The sequence below is a fragment of the Pezoporus occidentalis genome, unplaced genomic scaffold (genome assembly GCF_034315485.1).
Source record: "Pezoporus occidentalis ecotype Australia unplaced genomic scaffold, CSIRO_AGI_Poc_V1 ctg375, whole genome shotgun sequence".
Classification (NCBI taxonomy): Eukaryota; Metazoa; Chordata; class Aves; order Psittaciformes; family Psittacidae; genus Pezoporus; species Pezoporus occidentalis.
This window is the reverse complement of record NW_026915697.1, coordinates 74,818-96,414: the sequence shown is the minus strand read 5'-3', so window position 1 is coordinate 96,414 and position 21,597 is coordinate 74,818. Positions and strand designations below refer to the sequence as shown.

The window sequence follows — 21,597 nt, the reverse complement described above, 5'->3', positions numbered from 1 at the left end:
AGATTCTCAGGCAGTGTTTAATTTAGTGGATCTTATTAAATCCATTCATCTCCAATTCTCATTTGAAAATCATTGCATTCTTAAACCCAAGTGATTGCATTCAATAAAACATAGCTGGAGGCCAGGTGAGAGATTTGCCAGGATAGACTACACCCAATATACCCTTTGGGATCTGAAGTCACACGAGAGGAACAAGCCATATTTAACATCTATGATGGGTCATAAGCAGCTGGAAAACCCATCAGATTAAGCCTGGAGAAGCTTGGCCTTATAGTCCTTGCAGCAGATTCAGGGTCTGATGAAGAGGTAAAGGGCAGAGCGGATGTCTGGTGGATGTCCTCTCTTGGATGTATGATGGCCAGGGAACAAATTACCACTTATGAGAGCAGCTCTCCACTAATTCAGTGTGCAAATACATTAAAATCCATAAGAACTGGGAATCAAAAAAGACATGAGGCAGGTGCACCCTGGTGATTAAATAGCATCAAGGAGTGCATTTATACCCAGAGCCTTAATATCAGGAGCTATATTGGGCTGCCCAAGATAGGACCTTGGACTTCTGTTATAGCCATTCCTCCACAATAAATTTCTTTGTTGGCTACTCCTAAAGCTCCTAATCTCCATCTTACAAACTGGGCAGCTCCACTTCAGGCAATGCAGCTGTGATTGCTGAGGATGCTTTAGGAGCAAAAGCAACTTCCTTGACTTCTCCCATTTCTTTGTCCCATTCTGTTGAGTGATCCCCTTGATCCGCTACTCTGACATACCAGCTCCTGTAAAAACAGCGTCTCTATGCCATAACAAGGATTTTCAAGGACAATCTCTGTTGGGTCTACCTGCAACACACAACCTCTTTAGAAAGGTGATACTGCTCGTGATTGCCTTTTTAATTACACAGGTGGGGTTTGGATCATGTTTTCATCTTTCTGCATCCAGAGATGTACTTCACAAGAAATTCATCAACGGGACATCTTCCCATCTGCCTGCTCCACTCTTGCCATGAACTGGCACTTCTTATTGATAGAAATCCAGGCTGCCACAGCTTCCCCTCCATCCATCCCACCCGCACACTCACATAAACCTGAGCGGTGCACATTTCATTTACATTTACGACCAGATTTGATCACATCAACGCTTCCAGGGGGTTATTCTGCCTCTTCAGTGCTCCCATTAGCTCTGACTCCTGCAAGGGTTAATGTTCACCTCCCTTTCCATCTAAAGAACAAGTTGTCTATCTCACCCCCACCATGAGATTAAGTGTAATCGCAGTCACCCTTCGTCCTTACCTTGCAAAGCCTTGGCACGCCAAACCACAAGCAAAGTCGGTGCATCCTGAGTTTCTAAGTGAAATTAAAAGCAAAAAAAATAGGGTTTCAAAGTGAAATTAAAACCAGAAATTAAAAAAAAAAATAAATATAAAAGAGCAACAATAAAAACCCAAAACAACCCAACCCAACACCCAAAATCTCAGTGCCCCAGAAAAGTCTCTTGCAAAGAGGGTTTGTCTGTGGAAGCAAGGAACAAAGTTGTGGGGTGGAGGGGGAGGAGAGCGTGATTGACAGCCCTGAGCTGAGACTCATCCCTTACCTTGGGCCATGCGGTCTGATTGGCTGCCTGCTGACATCCCCAAGCCCTGCACTTTTTAATAGACGCTTTTGGATGATCTACAGGGAAAAGGCTTGGAGAGGTGTGTTTCTGACAAGGCAGAAAGTCACCCGCACTACCAGGGACTTGCTTTAACTCTTGTGTTTTGAATTGATTTCTATTGGGTTTGTTTTTTTTTCCTGGGAGGAGGGGGATTCTTCATTTTCACACTTCATGTTTTTCTGAAAACTTCGCTGAGATTCACCCCTTGCACCAGCCTGGACTAATGGATTACCACCTGCTTGGACTAATTTTGTCTTTTCTCTTCAATGGCACAAAGGTCTTAGCCGGTTACCCAATTTGGTGGTAAGATTTCTTCCCTCCCCCCCCCCCCCCCTTTCCCTCTTTGATTAATGAATTAATGAATTATTAGTGATGGGATCTGTGTGGATGCGTGTTCCTTCCTTCCCACCCTTTGCCCTGCTGAGCTGGCCACAACTGCATGTTTGATTCTAAGCATAATTTCTTCCAATTTGGTAAAGAATGGAAAGTTTGGGGGTTATTTCGAAAGGGCAAGGTTTAGCTTTCCCTTTGCACAAATGGAGTCTTCCCCACCACTCTTTAATTTCTCCATTTTCGTCCCTGTAGCCATAGACATTTGTTTCGGATGTAAAAGAATGCGGTTTTATTTTCTCGTGCAATAGGAATTTTGGCTGTCGTATGACTGCGTAGCAGGGATTTTCTTAATTCCCTTAAATTGCGATCAATCCTTAAAAAAATACCCCATTAATTCTATATTCTTTTTGGCTGCTACAGTTTTTGGACTTCTTTTTCTTCTTTTGTTGTATTCTGTCATGTGAATTTAGTCCGGCAAATAAGCTGAGAACGCAAATGGCACCTGAAGAAAATATTCCTTAGTAAAATTCCTCCAAGATGGATTTTGTTCCTTTGAATGATGGAATTGTCACTTCGCTCCTTGCACCAACAATAAAAATCATCTTTAAAACAATTGGCTCTATCTTATAATGGGCTTGATAAGTAACCTGAGTTAGTTATTTTGCAAATGAAGATGACACTCGATGCATAAATATATGAACAAAATGTAATCGGAACAAAAAAAATCCAGAATCAAATATTTCAGGTCATTGAAACACAGCAGACAGCGAGTTGCATAACAGAAGATTTCAGTTAATTTCTCTCTTTCTCATGTGGGATTTCTCATTGGAATATATCTCATTAAGTTGCTGTATGTGCCAGGTAGGGGCTGTAGCCTAATGATCTATTATGGCAAAGAGGGAGATGCTGGAATTTGGGAACTAAGATTCTTGGGCTGTTTTCACCTTTCCAGAAAAGTCTTTTCTATTATCACTGGATTACCACCGAATTAGATCCTTTCAGTGCCAACATGGAGATGGCAAGAAGTAGGTGGGAGTGAACTTGGGAATGGACTGCCATGTCTGGGAATATTTAGAAAGCAAAAAGGGAAAAGCTGATTTTTTTTCTTAATAATCTACTTATTACCGTGGATTTTGAGCATGAAAATGTGCATTTCCAGTAGGGAAAGACTGGGAATACAATGAGAAGTCCATGCTCAGGAAGCGTTTAAAAGCTACGCAGGTTCATGAAATGGCTAAATCACAGCAGGTTTTCCTGAAGAATTAAATGATTTCCTCGCTCTAAGTGTGGCTGCCTAACTTCAGGACCTAAGCCTGGGGCAGGGGAGCCTACTGAAACAGAGGCAGCATCACTTTGATTCCTTCCATTCCTTTTCCCCTTCATCTGGGGACCGGCATGGCTGAGCGGGGGCTCGCGGTGGGTTGTAGACCAGGTCAAAATTGCATGGCTGGATCTAAAGGCAAGAATCTGCATGGGGCAATGATACCTTGCTGTGACATCAGCTCTCCCAGGGTCTCACCAGCTCCTGCCCTGCCTCAGGCTTTGATATAAAACAGGATTTAACGCCTGAATCAAGGAGGGGTTTGACTCATAGGGTGAGGAACCGAAATCTTCTTGACGAAAAGATTTGGGTTTTTCCCCATGAAGCAAAAACATCCCCATGAACAAAATGTCTCTCCCTGTTTTGAGGAGAAGATGCTGCAGGCAGGTGCCTGCCCCATGTCCTGGCCTTCTCCAAAATCCCTCCAAGTTCAGCCCAAATGAACAATACAGAGGACATGTAAGACAGAAAGACCGGGGGCACGGCAAGCAGTATCCATGGGAAAGGAGGGAGTCGAACAAGCTGTCTGCAGAATTCCATTCAATAGATCTGCATCGTGCATGGGTTTCGGAGATTCTGGCAATACCAAAGTGCCAGAGAGTCTCTGCAGCACTGAAAAGATGTGTCGAGATGCCCCACTAGGGTTGAGGGCCTTTCATAGGGTTTTAGAAGGGCTTTGAATGCTGAGGGAGCTGAAGAGCAGAAATATCTGGGCCAGGGCTCCCCGACTGCTCAGGCAGAGACAATGCTTCCCATAGCACACAGAATTAAATATCTCCTTCAGTCCTACTGTACGCTTTGAATTACAGCTCTGTGGGTCCGGGGTCTTACGTGCACTGTGCTCTAGCATGATAAACACTCTTTCAGAAAGCATCCTTTTCCCGTTGCCTTGCTGATCCTCTGATCTATAGGCAGGCATGGAACTGACTTTGGGGGATGAATCCCACTTGCAGGGTTCAATATGCCCCAAAACAGGAGGAAGGAAGCAAAGACAAGGCAGAGCATCAGCCCAGTCCCCTGCACTGGGCTCCTGCACCCCTCCAGGCCAGACTGGACTAGAGCTCATCAGTGCTTCCTTATCCTCAGCTAAACCCATCTCTGCTGAACACAGGACCTTCAGGAAGACTGCTCGTCTTGCAGGACCCAAGACTGCTGACAGATAGTGCTTGGTCCTGCTGGTGCAACCTTCCTGGGTATTTTTCTATTGTATAGGAAATATTTTGGCAGCAAAATCAAAACAGCTCATTCCTGCTTTGGGACAACTGGGAAAAACTTCAGAGATGAGGAAGCATCTGAATGTGCACAAGGAAAAGAGAATGAAGTGAGAATGAAGCCTCATCACCTTGTAAATGGGTTTAGGGGCAGCTGAAATAATCCAGCTGCTTCATAGTGCAGTCAGACAATGCCAGGAAGCACGACACCAGTGACAGTATGGTGGAAGGGATAAAAGCACAAAGATGGTGCTGCTGAGGCTTTGCTCTGAGTTGTGTTTTTATTGAGGAGCCATGGAAGGATGCTGCACATCTGGTTGTGTTATCTAGAGCACAACCCAACAGCAGCCCTCCAGCTTGACACTGTCATGAGGCCATTGGCCTCAGTGGTGAAACATTACGTGCAAGGCAGCGAGGCTTTTGGCACAGGGAGGAGGCAGGATGGGTGGCATGAAAAGGGAAGAACTTTGTGGTGCGAATACAGATGTGCAGTGTCCAGGCTGGTGCCAGCAGGAAGGTGGAGCCACTGGGCTGCAAAGCCCATCAGTCCAGCCTGATGGATTGCTAACAACTCCCTGCCATCCTGTCCCCAACCAACTGGCGTTTCCCTGGTCAACACCTGAGCAAGGTCCAGGGGTATCATGGAGTGTAGATGTAACCTTCCGTGAGCAGGGGTGGTATTTTGCCACAGGTCCAACCCTTCTTCATGTGCTTTCATCCTATTACAGCAGTGAAAAGGAACAAATGGGGCACAGGTGGGAAAAGGTCACCTAAATGCTGCCTGTGAGAGTGCTGACAAGAGGAGCTGAAGCCAACAAAAGCTTTCTCTGATCTGTGTCCAACACACTTGGTCTGGGTTGCTGCTGCTAAAAGAGAGGCAAGGAAGGAAGAGATGGAGAGATGTAGTGAGGCCATGGAGAAGGGAACTGCTGCTCTTCCTGATCCTTCAGGAATGGCACGGATGGAACCAAAGTGGGCAGGGGGGCAGTGGTTAGTATCACAACCATGGGTCATGTCAAAAGCCTTGCTAGATGCCAGCAGAAGGGATGGTAGTGACAGTAATCACACTTGCAGTCATGTTTTCAGTCCCAAGTACTCCAGTGGCAGCATGGACAACAGAACATGTCTGAGCCATTGGAGGTCCAGCATTTAGATGGACTGATGGATGGAGCCAGAGCTTTCTGGTAACGTCCTGAGAGAATTCAGATGAAAATATAGCCCATGGCCAGACCCTGACACCAGTGCAGGCTAACAGAGATACTATGGCCCAAGAAACAACTCGAAACCACTCCCAGGATGCCAATACATGGGCAGGGGCTAAAAAAGACAATGAGGGAGAAAACTCCACCCATGGACTGAGAGAAAACACCAAATGCTTCCCTCTTCCATGAGCATCGTTCAACAAGAAGTCTTGAAACCCTCCGGTGTGTCCCTCACCTGGAGAAAGGAGCCAGACTGGGAGTCATTGGTGTAAACAGGGAGTAAAAAATCAGCCCTACTCCTCTCCTGGTTCCTCAAGACAGAGTAATAACAGGTCACTGCCTATAACTGTGACCCTCATCAAGTGCATCTTCCCATCCAGCATTCAGTAGCCTCTAAGCAGATGACTTGAAAGAATGGATGGCTTTGGCTGTCATGTTATTAAATCTTATTTCTATCCCTCAGAAATCCTTTCAGGGGAAGCTGAAGGCTATGGCAGCTGGCTGCGGATCCCAGTGGCCTTGGGCCCCTAGGAAGAGGCAGATAGAAACTTATAAACATGTTCTCACTGGCCCCAGAGTTGCTTCCTCATTAAGAAAACCCTGTAAGTGAAAACCATTTGCATGCAGATGTAGTCTGAGGTGACATGTAACTTGTCTGCTTTAGCTTTCAGCATCTCACCTTGCTGGGATGAATGGGAGCCTTCATTCTCTTGGCAGTCTTGGGGTTTTTTCGTTCTCTGAAGGTTCAAAACATCTATATCCTGGAGCTGTGTTTTGCTATAGGCATGTGGCCCTTAACGCTTTATTCAAAAGGAGCAAAATAGCATCAGAACATGAGAGTGGGTTTCCTGATGCAAATCCAGCTGCTGTAACACCACAAAGGAGGGAAAAGACCCCTTGTATAAACTTCCTGCAGCTTAAAATGCGTTCAGTTCTAGGGAAAAATGACTAAGACAGTGGTGGGGTTTGTCAGGGACAGAGATGCCAGCGCTTGCCACGCAAGCCCAGAGGTGCTGCTCTGGCTCCTGGTTTGGCTCCACCAGCAGCCTGTCCTGGCACACGAACCTCCGACCTGGAAAGGCTGACACACAACCCCCCCGTCCTCTCCTGCTGACGCTGCTGAGGGGTGTTCACACCCGCCGGCGGCTGTAGTCTGCATGTGCCAAAGCCTGCCTGAAGGTACCCGGGAGCTGCGGTGAGGCCGGCGGTGATGAGGAGAGATGCTGGGGTGATGCGCGGCTCCCGAACAGAGCTGTCAATAAGTAACGGCCACCGGCATTCCTGTGGGTTTAAAGGCTGAGGTTGGATCTAAGGCAGGAGCTCTTCCCTGTGAGGGTGCTGAGGCGCTGGCACAGGGTGCCCAGAGAAGCTGTGGCTGCCCCATCCCTGGCAGTGTTCAAGGCCAGGTTGGACACAGGGGCTTGGAGCAAGCTGCTCCAGTGGAAGGTGTCCCTGCCCGTGGCAGGGGTTGGAGCTGGAGGAGCTTTAAGTTCCCTTCCAACCCAAACCAGGCTGGGATGCTATGATTTTCCCATAGCTAGGCGTGGCCAGGGGGAATACGTGGTTATTCCATGCCGTGAAAGAGAACATTACAGTCTGGAAGTCAGATTCATGCTGCATGTACTGCACAGCACACACGTATGGGCAGCCCCAGTTGCTGCCAGAGGAGAGCTTTTGAAGCCACACAGCCTTGTGAACCTCAGCATTGTGAACCCTCACCTCTCCTTGTGAAGCCGGGTCTTGGCAGTGTTAGCATGCTCAGGTAGCATCTCTTAGTTTTCACTCTCCCCTCCATGGCAGAGTGCAGTGTGGTGGAGTCCTGAGCTCAGTAACAGCTTCAAAATGATCCCAGGAAACAACAGCACAGAGCAATGAGAAATGTGTGCGTTCCCCTAAGTATCAGGAAGTGTTGTTCCCTCAGAACCTAACCCAGGAGTGCCCCAGCCCCAGCGATCCACTCCGTCCTGCAGTGCCAACACAATCCCGGAGGCAGATGAACACAGGGAGAAGGGCTCTGACTCACGTAAAGACTTAAAAGTGTTTCTGCCCTTAAGCCAGAAATCACAGAATCCCAGCCTGGTTTGGGCTGGAAGGGACCTTAAAGCTCATCCAGTTCTAAATCCCCTCTCACAGGCAGGGACACCTTCCACTAGAGCAGTTACCATTCTTGTAACTAAACTCAGAAGTAAATGCAAGTGGTCCCAAAGAGCTTTTAAGGGACAGTTTAATTGTGAACTGGTTGCTTTTCATTTGAAGCTTTCATTAAAAGCAACACTTGATAAAGTGAAGCACCCCATGTAAGAGCATTGGGAATTCAGGGGGCACTTCTGGCCACCCCTTACTCTTGGTTGTGGGGTGCTGGGGATGCTGGAGGCTGCCAGCCAGGGGATTCACCTGTTTCCCAGCTACACAGCAACACTCACCTTGATGGGGTCAGGTAGAAACCTCACACCCCACTGGTACAGCCGTGTGTGTGCGCAGGCAGAGAGCTGGTGACGGTGGTTACCCACAGGAACGTGAACTCACAGCTGGGCTCATCTCTGGCACACTGAGCTGTGTGCTGGGCTGCACTGGGAGGAGGGTTGAGGGCAGCTGTCATTGCCTGCTTGGCATTTGGGGCACCTGCAATACTGCGTTGAGGAGTGCCCTGCATTAGCTCAAGAGGGATGCAGAGAAACTGGAGAGAGGCCAGTGGGTGCTTCCAAGGCGGTAAAGGATTTGGGGTACATGGCTCAGCAGGAAAGGTGGTGGGACCTGGCCTTATTTAAACTGGCCAAGAGGATGCTGAGGGCAATTCAACAGCAGCCTGTGGCTTCTTGAAAGGCTCTTACAAATGTGATAGAGCCAATCTTTGTTCTGTAGTGCCAAACAATAGAAAAAGGGACAATTGCCACAAGCTGGGACTTCCTTATTGCAGGATTGCACCCTCCTTGCTCAGGGTGGTGTGCCCTAAGCCAGGTTCTCATGGAGGTGAGGAGCTGCTGTCCTTGGACCTTTGCAGACCTCCACTGCACAAAGACCTAGCAATCAAGCAGCTCTCATCCATGTGACAGCCCAAGGCTTACAATGGCAACATACAGCCTAACACCCATGCCAAGGAGAACCTTGATGGTCACTCATCACCCCTGCTATGTCTACATGTCTTCTGTGCCTAGAAATGAGCCATTGCCACTCCAACTAGGTCACGACAGGTCTCACAGTTAATGCTTTCTTGCTGCTTCTGTCTTGGCTCTGTTGGTCTCCAGGTCCTGTAGTGCAGTCACTGCTCTACTGGGTGTGTGAGCCAAGGAGAGCTGTACGAATGCCTCCAGCCCTTCCTCCATCCCTGCAGGCACAGCACAGACCTGGGCAGTCTGAGCCCTCGGAGGCTCTAAGATCCCTAAATCACTTCTAACTCTGAAATTACACATTCACCATGTAGCTGATGCTCTGTGGACCAGAAACCCCCGTGTGAGCAAGAGTGTGGTTCCCTCCTGCAGCGGGAGAACCAAGCTGCTTCAATCAGGGGATGCGTAATGTAGAGATATCATAGCTGGCTGGGTTAGCAACGGTGCTTGTTTAGGTCAGCCTCACTGTAAACACTTTCAGCATTGTAGGACTGAGTTGCATGACTTGGGTTGAGCCATAGTGGTATCTATGGCAATTTGGCTCAACTGGAGCCTCTTTTGGAGGTTTTGCCAGGCCTGAACAAAACATCCGGGCCAGGTTTAGCAGGAGCCTTAGCAGCTATGAGTTGTTGTCTTCCCACTGACCCATGTTTGGCTGGGTTTAATACGTGACAGCATCTCAAACGGGGAGCATTCCTGAGCATTAAAGCAGAAGGAATTCTGGATTCAGAGTCCAGCCATTCAGCCATGCGGACACATCCAGAGTCCCTGGTGAAAGTCAAGGCCTTCGTCTGCTCAAGAAATGCTTCTGAGTAGCTATTACCACTTTTTCAACATTATACTGCTCATACCAAAGGCTTTTTGAAGGTGGATTTGTGGCTGTTATTTGTGTTCAAATGGGTATGGTATCTTGTGGACATCATGTCTTGGGAGACACAGTCAGACCTGGAAATAAAACCCCAGGAGGCTGGCATTCTATCTCTATTTGAGCACACTCGTACTCTCAGTGTCCTAAAGGCAATGACTCTGTATGAGGCTTGTAATGGAAACTGTGCTCAACCTAAAAGCATAGCTCTGAAATGTTATTAAACTACGTCTAAATATCCTAATTTATAGCAAGAGGATTGCAATGGGAATTCCACCCCAGAAAGGCAGGATCCTCCTACATGCAAATCCCCAAAGCATGCTCTGCTGCTACCTGTCTCTAAGGTAGACCTCCACAAAGTCTATTGTAGGTCTGATGACCCGGTGTCTTCCCTCTGTTGGTAGCCAGAGCCACCTCATGACTGCAGACAGGACACCTATTTTCCACTGGCTGTTGCTGGAATGAGACAAATTTGATGCTCACCAGCTCGTGCTTATATCTATAATCTCACTCCTCAGTTCCCAATACTCTCAATGCATCAATGATTTTCCTAAAGGCTCTGCAATGGGAAGGAGTCATCAGGAACTTGGCTGTATAATTTACATAGGACATGGACAGACAATTATAGCTCATGCTCCTTAAATTAATCCAAGTTTAATTTTAATTCTGGTGGCAGATGCAATCTTCTTTTTGCTGACTTGATCTGAAGTCCATTTTGTCTCTACAAACTGAAGTGATTTAATATCCCTCCAGTTTGCAGGTAAAATTAGAGCAATACTGGCTGTAATGGAAAGCTTCTGATATCAGGCTGTATTACTTAAGGTTGTTCAGTTGAAGTTTTCAGGATAAAGGCTGTATCTGGTGGGGCATAGGCTGAGAAACACTGTGTTGGATTAACACTTAGAGCTTTTTTCACACTGTCTGTGCATCGACTGTATATGATTTCCAGTTTTTCCTATGATAATACCTATGAAAAGAAAGCTTAGGACTAGGAGTACCTTGAGAGTCCCCACCTCTTCCAGCCCAGGAACCCTTGGTTTATCATTTACTCTGACTAGGAGTATAGTCAGGTCTCCTTAGAAGTGCCAAACAACCCCCAAACCAGAAGGCATTTGCAAACCACTGGGTCAGGCAATGATCCTTTACACGTGTACCTCACCTCCCTTGTCTAACGCATTACCCTACCTGTTTCCAGATCACGCATGCAGCGCACGAAGTAGAGAGACAGGCTAGTGCTGATGCAGGTTAGTGAAGGAAACCTCCACTGGCACCTAAGAAAGAAACTGTGAGAGACCCTTGGCTGAAAGGGCTTCTATTGCACAAGCTTGAGAAGTGGAACCACAAAAACGTGAGCCCCAGGACCATCAGGGTAGCTGCTTTCCCACCTCTGAGAGCATGAAAGGAGCGTGTTTTGATAAGGAAATCTGCTCTGATAAAAAAGCTTTCGAACTCCTTTGCTAAAGATGGGTTTCCTGATTTGCTAATTCGTCTTTTTCACCATTCTCTGAACCCGTGGGGTTTTAATTAACCTGACAAATGCAATCAGGTTCAACTGGCACCTTTCCCAGTGCTTGCATCTTGCACTTGTGAATGAGAAACACTTTTCCTGAGCCCTCCTAGCACTGCACTGCCTCAGAGATCTTCCTCCACCTTTTCAACAGATTGACCCTCCAAGTTTGGAACGGAAGGGGGTCGTGTTAGGTGATAAAAATCTCAGTTTGCTTCTTTATTCTAACCCCGTTTCTGCGTCTCACACTCACCCGCTTTTCCTGCAGTGATTTTCTAGAAATAGTGAAGAATTGTAAGTAAGATCCTTGATAAATGTCACCGGGGCTTTTCACAGCTCCAGAGGAGTCCTAACAAGTGCTACTCAAACCCCTACTCCTTGCTCCTCTCCACCCACTGGGTAGATGCAGCGCAGGTAGCTTCATCTTAGCTACTGCCTTACATTAGCGGATTGGGGTTTACGTGCAGAGCCCTATGTGGCAGAGCAGGACAATGGCCTCAGCTGAAACATCTGCAGCCCATCAGATGACTCCCATGAGCTGCATGTACAACACAGACACGTCCAGGCTTATCTGCAAGCCTCACAAAATGATTTCTTGTCTTGTAGGGCTTACCACTTCAGCCTCCAGCCCAGATCCCAGCCTGGGAATAGCACAGCTATCCCATGCCTCAGCTGGGCGATTCCCTCCTCACTGATTCAGTTTTCACCTGATCTCCTGATACTGCTGATGCTCTCAGAACAATGCTTGGTTTGGGTTTCTTCCTTGGTGCAAAAGACTTTCAATTGCCTTTTAGAATTAACTATTGCATTGTATGTGCTCTGGCCTCATTACCTTAAACTCACCTTTAATGAGTTTTCGATGAAATCCACCTGGTTTCTGTTTCACGTGGTTACACCCAGTTGTGGTTACCTGTGCATTTTCACTGTTCTTTTCAGTTTGCTCATTTTTTCCCGTAAATCTCCTGAAAATAAGACCTCAACAAATGGAAATCTCCTTTGTGGCTTCCGTGGGGCATGGCCTGTTGCTTCTGTTTGCTTGAGAAAGCTGAAAGAGCCTGGGAGCTGACATAAGACCTTACAAAAAGGGAGCCTTTGCCTCTAACTAAGGCAACAGTGGTACAATGGTCAGGATCATAGTTTTAGGGAATTAAGCTCTACCAAACCCCCCGAAGGAGTCTTAACCCATGTCTGCTGGGGCCTTGTCTGCAGTCTTCACAGCCTTATTATGAATAGTGGTCTTGTACCTTGGGGGCAACCTTTACTCAACCTTTGATCAGATAAATGAGCTTGCACAAAGGCACTACAAGGAGAATTAGGAACAGCCAGACAATAGGGAGACACTGGTGATAGCGCCGTCATCTACACAGGCTAAACAGTCTGAGGCTTGAAAACCAGCTTTTTACCCCAGAGGTCACAGATGAGGCTTCCCAGATGTTCAGGAATGATGGCATTCCATTCAGCACAGCTGTTTCCAGAGCTGAGGCAGACATGCATTGCCATGGTGGCATCTCCCCACCATACCACTAATGCTACTCCACCCACCCACACTGCAATAACTTGCTTAGCCCAGTGCAGGAGGCCTGGCTAACTACTGGAACCTGCATAGACTGGGCAAAGCCACCTTTTATCCTTGCCCTATTTCTCATGGTGTTTCCCTTGGTATTTAGTTGGTGGCTGGGTTTCAACCATGACACCTACATAACCGAGATTACTTGTGAAGGAGCTACAACAGCGGCCACGTTGACCTTTGGAGCAGCCCCAGTGCATTAGCCAGTTCAACATTATCTGCAATGTCCATGGTAGTTTATCCCCCACATCCTTCTAGAGCCCAGCACCCCACCACTCTGAATGCTGCTCCATGGAAACAGGGTAGCAGAGGTGCAATTCTTCACCACCATAAACCATCCGAAATAACTCTAGATCTGGTTTACAGAAGATCCAACTCAGCTTTTTCATGCTGTATCTGACAGAAAGCACTTTAAGATCCAGTTCATTCAGCTGCAGCAGAACCGGGTGCCTTAGTCTCAGCTACACTGCCCAGAGTGGCCAGAGCCACGCTCCGTACAAGACCATAGCATCCACTCTCTCCTCTTGGGCAAAACACATCCTTTTTGGGGTACCCTCCGGCTGTTTATAGGAGCAGAATCACCCCTGGTATCTTCAGTCCTGATTTCAGGGCACAATGAAAGGCTCTCCAAAGACAGGCATCATAGATCACACGCCAGATTATGGGGTAGTGGGGTGCATGTAGCAATTCTCATCCAAGGTGTTCAACTGGATGCTCCCATAGTATCTGAGAACTGAACAGACGCTTTTCAATGCCAAAGCTGGTGGCTCACAGTGGTGATTTCCAGACAGCTGACACTGACCACTACTGAGGTCAGCTACCACCAAAGCCTCTCAAGGCAACACCCCAAACTGGAGGCCCATGGACTGACCAACAGGGAATGACCAGTATGTCCATTGGTCTGAGTGGAGAGGTGCCTCTTCCTTCCCTTTGTGTCTGGATGGAGCGTCCCATCACTCCCATTCCCTCCCTAGCAGGAAATGCCCCTCCATCAGTGCCAGCGCTGGGGAAGGAGGTGGGAAAGGGAGGTGAATTCAAGCAGTGGGCTATTGCTCTGCTGGGAACGCCTCGCGGGCAGGACTGGCAGTGGCATGGGGCAGCAGCACGGACAGACGTGGAGGCTGTGGTCACACACTGGGCACAGGCAGATCCGCAGCCCTGCCAGCACTCGATGATTTGGAGCGAGCAGGTCTCCAAGCGAATTTCAGCGGCTCTCTTTGGAGGCAAGGGCTTGCAGTGCTGAAAGCCTTGCTGTGTTTATTGCAGTCGCAGCCTGGAAGCCTTCATTTGCATATGCAAATCATATGCAATTATGTAAATTTGGGGGAGAATATTATCACAGTCCCTGCAGAATAGATTCTCTCCCATGGCAAATCACTTGATTGTGTTTTCTAAACTGAGAGTGACATTGCTTTGACCAGGCATTACTGAACATAACATTTATATCTGATGCACAAGACAATAAAGCAGCCCAGTTCCTGGACACAAACCCTTGTCACCAACTTTATTCAGGCTGCATTCATTAGGAAGAGAAGCAGATTCCAGCTCCCAAGCCCTGCCCACCCCCATTCCCATCCTTCCAGCATTTGCTGTCAAATAAGTCAGAGCCAAACCGTGTGAGATGCCAAGACAAAGGGGGGGAAGCAGATGCCAAATCACTTTCAGGCCCATGACAGAGCCCTGAGTCACCCAAACTGGAGCAGCTCTCCCAGAATGGGCTCATCTCACAAAAGTGCTGTTGCTGCAGCAACACTAATCCACACGCCAGTGGGCAGAGGGATAATGGAAGGGATGCAACAGCAGATTCGTTTGCTCATGCTCAGACAAGGGGAAATTGGAGTAACCCAGAGGCATCTGCTTGCTCTGGTACGAAGCCCTTTGCTGTTGTGAGGACTCCTCAGGAAAAGGGCCTGTGACACTGGAGGGAACTGGCTCCAGTGCAGGTGAATGGCTCAGGTCTGACCCCGCTCTCAATCCCACAGATGGTGCAAGAGGGACCTGACCAAGTTCCCTTCGTTGCCTGGGCTGGGAGAGGGCCAAGGCTGGACCGTGCATCACACCACCTCTGATCTGAGGAGCATCCAGGTCCTGGATCCCTCCATAGCAATCGCTTGTGTCACCAGCAGGTTCAACCCTAAAGCTGACATAGGGACTGCAAAGAGAGTGGATACTGGCACAGGGCACGGGGCCAGGCTGTCCCATCAAGGGTGTGGGCAGGACACTGAGGATGAAGCACATCAAATAACTCAGGAGAGAAATCCAGGCCCAAGCTGGGAACAAGAGGCTGTATGTCCATGGGGCTGCCTGCCCTAGGGAGCCCAGAGCATAATTTTACCTTAATCCTTTCTCAGTCGTGATGCCTGGTGCTCTCCGTCCTCTTGTGAGAAAGGAAAGTCTGCTTCTCTGACAGGAGATCCAAAACCAGCATGGCTCTTCCTCACATCTCCACCAACATCAGTGATGGGCTGCTGTTCCAGCACATACAGATGCCTGGACTGCTCACACGAGAGCCAAGGCAACTCACAGCCATGCACTTCTGGCTCCGTGCTCCACCATGGTCCACATGAGCTAAGAGGAGGCAACCCAAGTCCTGACCTAAAAGACATCAATCTCCAACGCAGAGCTTTTGCTGTGCAGGTCAGGTGTGCAGGGCAGGATCCATGCTGGTAGCAAACATACAGCTTTGGGAATGCCTGACAAGGATGCTGTCTCCAGGGTATATGATCTCTGGAAAGGATGGGGGACGGAGAGAAGCAAAGGGTATGCAGGAAGCCTGTGCTAGACCATTAAACTGATCCAGGTTTGGTCCAGGGACACTACACTTAGCGCTGCCAAAGGAGCTACTGCCGCAGCTTGACGTGCAGGACTGCTCCGGGTAGCAGAACTTGTGTCTGCTCTTGAACCATAAGGACTCAAACCCCAGCTGAGGCTATGAAAGAGGTGCTCAGAAGGCAGACACTGCAGGGCATGGGGGGAACTCGCCGGCTGCTGGGGGTGGTGGGAGCAGCTCCCAGGTTCCATTGGCATTTGCAGACCGTGGATGAGTTGCAGGCAGAGCACTTGAAAACTGTTTAAAGCTGATCCCTTCACAAAGCTCGTTTGGATCACAAAGGAACAGAGCAGGTTCAGGCCCAGAAATAATCTGCAGGGGACAGAGGAACTTTCCTCAGTGCTCTTTGAGCTCGAGGGCACTATTTCAGCATCACAGGCTACCGCACTGGGGGGGTAACCAGCGCAGCCATTTGGGGAACCCGGTATCCTTCCTCCATCCCCTGCACTAGGGACTTGGATTCATTCGTGGGCTGCACTTCTAATGTTATTTCAATTGGCTTAAACTTGTTCCATACAGTACCCCCATGTCCTTCCATGTGTATCACCTGATACTGAAACCTGATGGAGGAGTTAGCCTTTGTTTAGAGAAGAAATAAGGAATAATATGGATTTCCCAGCAGCCCCCCGTACACTACAGCTGGATCCAAGCTCCTCCAGTGCTGCCCAAGCATATCCACCTCCTTTTGCTGCCTCTGTCAGGGCAGCCACTATCGATAGGTGCAAAGGACTATGGCAGAAATCACAGCAGGACACAGGCCATATGGGCTCTCCCTCTTCAAAACCCAGAGGACAGGGGAAAAAAGAATTCTCCTTGCAAAGCCAGGCAGGGCTGTGCACTGCAATCACTGGATTTGATCCTTTTACCCTAAGGGTGAGGAATTCATTTGTAGTGGCTCAAATGGCTCTTTCAGACAAGCACAGGCTGCATTTGAAGACAGTGTCAGAGAACCTGCAGCAAGCGTTGTCTTTTCCTTTGAAACTTGTGTCTTTGCATTTTGCTGGTCTGAATTCCCACTCCCCAGCCATTGTCCTGCCCTCTTCTGCTGGACACAAAGTCTTAATCTTCCCCTTCTTCTCACTGTAACTAAATAATCTCTCAGAAGTCTTTCCAATAGACTAATCAAACTGTCAACATAAGCCAGTGCCTCAGCTCACTGCTATTGCTCTTTTGTCCCCTTTCCATGTTTAACAGCCTATTTACAACAAGGAGGAGGGTTAAACCACTCCACTTTCTGCAGTAACAGCTTGCAGCATCATGTGCTCTTGACTGGACAAGAGAGCACACACTTGGCCAGAGCTCAATGAAGGCAACAGGGGGACAAAGCTATCCTTAATGTGTCCGGGAGAAAAGGTGTAGGCAGCCCTCAGAGCCTGGGAGCTGGGTAATCCAATTTCATAAACATGGCTCTGCCCTCTTTCCCCTTGGATGTCTTATTTAACTTTGCTGAATGTCAAAGGGGATGGTTGCATTCTCATGGAGATACCATTGTAGGTGGCTACGACTCGCAAGCTTCATTAAAGCACTGTGTGGCTGCTGTTAGAGAGGTCACATCTGTGATCAGGCTTTCACGTGCCCCAGCAGTACCTGTACACTGCAGGCTTGAGGAGATGCTCCTGGACCATCAGGCATAGCAGAGAGGGTGTCCTTTGGTGAATGCTGCAAGCCAGGCACCAGCGGTCCCAGCAGAGCTGCTGCCTGTGGGTTTGCTCATGATGGTGCTTTAGAGCCTGTTTCTGGCTCGTGACTCATCTTGGAGCTGGGCACTTCCTATTTCAGCTCATCCCACCTCCTGCTGTGGCACTAAGGGAAAAGAGGTATTGTCAGGGCAAGGGGAAAGTGCCACAGAAAGCTTTGGCTTTGGCTGCCCAGGTGAGCACCAGGATGGTCATTCTTGAAGAACTTTATCCTTTGGCATCCTCTACGTTCATTTTCAATAGGCATTCCTGTGCTCCCCATTCCAAACTACAACTGCAGCGCCTAAGAGACAAATGCTTTAGGTGTCCTCTAGGGGATTTACATTTCTTCAACCAAACTCAGCTCATTTCCACCTAGGGAAAAGGCACCTGATAAAGCAAAATCAGTGCAACAGTTTACCCCTCTCAGAAGAGAGCAGACCAAAAGAAGAGAGCAGACCAAACGCTCCATCTCTCTTCCCTTTGCCAGCACCTTATTCTCCCTGCCAAGCACTCACCCCTATTCACTTGTGTCTGGTCGGGCATCTCTTTTGATCAAAGCCAAATCCAATGGGACTTGCTAAATTGTCAGAACCCCAACTCAGCAAAACCCAAACCAGAGTCAGTGTCAGGGGAACACTGGGGCAGGGCAGCTGAGACATTTGATTTCATTCTCTCACATTCTCTCACTGTAAAAACAGTGCAAAACAGTGGCCGAGCAGATGCAGGGATGCGGGTGATGGGTGCAGGTCCATACACGGGGCTGCAGCTCGTGTCAGGCCTACAGGAGCAAAGGAGATAAGGAAAAACAAGGTGGAATAAACCAAGACTGAATTCAGTTCATGCAGCAGAAGTCTCATCACAAACCTTCTGCCCTTGCTCAGATCCTGGAGGTGCTCTGCCCTTCTCTGCAGGCAGCCTTCAGGCAGTGAAGCCGCTGTGCATGGCATTGCCTGGGAGTGGAGGGCAGGTTCAACTGACCTAACTTGAGAAGTCCCTCCCTAACTCCCTGTGGGGTCACGGGAGCTTCCCTGCAGTGCGGTTCCGCTCCTCTGCAGTGACTCTACGTGGACTCAGGGTGCACAGGAAAGAGAGAAGCCACATCCCACTGACAGCAGTGACTTCTGGCTTTAGAGTGGGGGAAAAGACAAACAGGCTGCTCCTTCGCAGGAGGGATGCTCTGTTTTGGCAATCTTTCAAATGGTTGGAATTGCAGAATGAGAAATACATAAAGTGATGCCTCATATTCCCCAGTGTAAACACCCACAGAGCCCACCCTGAGCAGGACAACCTCCTCCTCAGCCACCTCCTTCCAACACTTACCCAGCACGCTTCCTTGAGCCTCATCCTGGCTTCTTCCTTCTCTGGCTTTCCCTTTTTGCTGTATCACTGCACCCATTAACCTCCTTCCCATTCATGTCTCCCTGGGATTAAATGCTCAGAGCTTAGAGTAATCCATCCTCTGCCAGTCTGTCTACAGGGCAAGCTTCTTCTTGCCTTCTCTGCCATCCATCTACTCACTAGCACTTCCTTTTCCTGCTGCAGTGTCTCTGCCAGGCTCCCTACCCTCCTTCAGTGCCCAGTTAGAAACGACGTGGGACAGGGCTTGTTGAGCCCCTAGGAAAGTGGCTCAGGTCCCATCTCAGGGACCTCAGAAGAAATTGGTCTCTCTGCTCCTAAAGGCTGGCCTGTGCCAGTGCCTCAGCACCCTCCCAGGGAAGAGCTTCTGCCTAAGAGCTCATCTCAGTCTCCCCTCTGGCAGGTTAAAGCCATTCCCCTTGGCCTGTCCCTACATCCCTTGTCCCAAGCCCCTCTCCAAGTTTCCTGCAGCCCCTTCAGGCACTGGAGCTGCTCTAAGGTCTCCCCTTCAGGAGCCTTCTCTTCTCCAGGCTGAACAAGCTCAAGATAATGGGGCTTTTCATTTGACTTAATGCAGATGTAGCCTGGGATGTGTTTCAGTAGCTACTTCAGCATCAGTGTGGATTGGAGGCTAAAATAAAAACACCAGCACCTCCCTGTCGTTCCTCAGCCCCTAAGCAGCTCCTCAGCATCCCTTTGTAGCATTCATTTTTCAGCTATACCTGAGAAATCATCGGTCTCATCTCTCAAAAGCACATGCAATAAGAGCACCTCTCCCTTCATCTGGGATTACAGGCAGGGTACACGGTGTCCACCCCTCAGAGCACTCCTCAAAGGATCATTTCATTAAGTGCTTTCTCCTTGGTTCCTTCTGGAAACAGCCAACATTCCTCCACAATCGGAGCAGGGTGCCAAGTTCCCAACCCGCCAGTGCCATGTGCTCCGGAACAACACGGGTTGATCATCCTTGGTCTTTCCAAGATCCTCTCCTGGGGCACTGCCCACCTCTGGGAAGATGCTGGTGTCCTGCAGTGCTTGGAGGAGGGATTAAGCCCTCCTAGCAGAGGTTGCTGGTAGAGGGCTGTAGGTAGGACACAGCTCGTGGATGGAGGCACCACTGGGTTGCATGAATCACAGAATCAGCTGGGTTGGAAAGCTAAGCTCATCCAATCCAACTGCTCCCCAGCACTGGCACTGAGGGGCCAATTGTGGCCAATAAATAAGTCACCCAGGACCTAGAGGCACTGAACTACCCTGAGCTGTCCCTCTGGGAGAGCTCTCAGAAGGATGCTTAACCTAGTTCAAGGCAGCCACAGGTCTGGGAGTGATTCCCAGATGGACTTTGGCCTTTGGGAAGGTTTTAGGAAGGTTTCTAGCCCTTAAGGGAGAATCTTAACTGGGGAGAACCTGGCCCTGTGGGCTGCTGAATTTTGGGCAGATCACGGCATTCACACACACACCAGGAGGTGGTTTTCAAACACACCAGCTGGGAAAGGAAAAACAGCTTCCTCTGTTCAGGAGGCCACATCACACCGGGGTGTAAAGTCTACACTTTCCAGGGCAGTAACAGAGAAATACATCCCTACATCCAGGCTGATGGCCATGGGACTCACCCGTGCCCAAGGGATCGGCCTTTGATGCTTTGGCACGTTCATCTGTTCTTATGAAAAGAATGAATTTCCTACCTGTTTTCTTAGGATTGCAAAGTCTGGTGGGGAGTTTATGGCATTGGTGGCATCTCACAATGGGGACACAAGTGCCTATTCCACAGAGAAGCTCGAAACTCAAGACACATTCAGTAGAGATTCAACAGTGGGTGATTTATGAGCAAAGGCTTGGGATTCATTAAAGCTCCCCGGTTCCCGACTCAGCTGCGACGTTCCTTATTTGAACTCTGCCATCCTTTTGTTCTCCGTATTCCGTCAAGACCTGGCATTTCTCAAGCTCCTATGTGCATATGTATTGCATGCTTTGACTTGCAACAGCTTCCCTCTTGCTTCTCTTGATCTTCAGGCAAACCCAAGAATTTGTGTCTTGCCCTGTTCACAAAGGGCTGCTGTCAGCAAATTGTAAGAATTAAAAGATATGAATATTACACCAGCTATAACCCCCCCTTCACAGGTCGGAGTCAGCAACTGCAGGTACTTCTCTGCATCAAAGCTGGGGTGAATTCACGATCTCTGAGCTTAAAGTGAACGTCTGCCACTTGGTAAAGACCCCTTGAGCACTGCATCAGGCTGAGGTAGACAGCCCCAGTGCACCAAGACAAAACCAACAGGGTCTGGCTCTCCTGAAAGGCTTGTGTGGACCCCACACCTCTGCTTGCACTGATTTTGCACAAGCCTTTAGTTACCTGTAACGCAAGCTTGTGAGGAGGCCTCTGCTAGGAAGGGGAAAAGGGCAAAACTGGTGCGAGCTGGGAAGGGCTCATACAGCACTAAATGGAGAGAAGGAGCCAGCAGGAAAACTCCTGGATCCCAATGTGCGTTTCAATGCATCACCCTTTGGCCTCCCAGCGCTGCAAACCAGGGGGGGTCCCAGCCTCTACAATCGTCCCTTTAAAACAGAACATGGCCCAGAACTGGAAAATGCCAAATATGCCTAAAAAGAGCACAAAGAGAAACCTGCGGGCAGAGGAAGTTTTCCTCCAGGACAACGGGTGGCAAACGAGAGCTCAGCTGGGACCTGGCTTTCTCCTGCTGATCCCGAGTTCTCCCAGTGCGCTATGAGAGTTGCAGGGATCGAGACGGGGCATTGCCAAGGCGTTCGAGGGCCCAGGCAGGAAGGATGTTTGCCCTGTAACACGATGAAGCAGGGACCTGAGGTGCAGGGGGGAAATGGTGTGGTTCAAGGGTCTCATTTCTACCAGGTCCTTGGAGCCCTCAAGTTGCGCTGCTGGCCGCGGCTCTCGAGGTGTTGGCAAGAGGAGCTGTACTGAGTTGATGCTGAGACCAAGGGAGAAGATGACAGCG

General features: G+C 49.0%; 1 protein-coding gene across 1 annotated transcript in view; it reads left to right on the top strand.

Annotated features, from left to right (window-relative positions):
* Nucleotides 1–1,124: 1,124 nt before the first annotated feature.
* The window catches only part of WNT3 (Wnt family member 3), a 30,744-nt gene continuing 10,271 nt past the window's right edge, over nt 1,125–21,597 (top strand). The window contains exon 1 of the mRNA XM_062631811.1: nt 1,125–1,950. Coding sequence (XP_062487795.1) covers nt 1,871–1,950 — 80 coding nt within the window. The 5' untranslated portion in view covers nt 1,125–1,870. The remainder of the gene's footprint in view (nt 1,951–21,597) is intronic.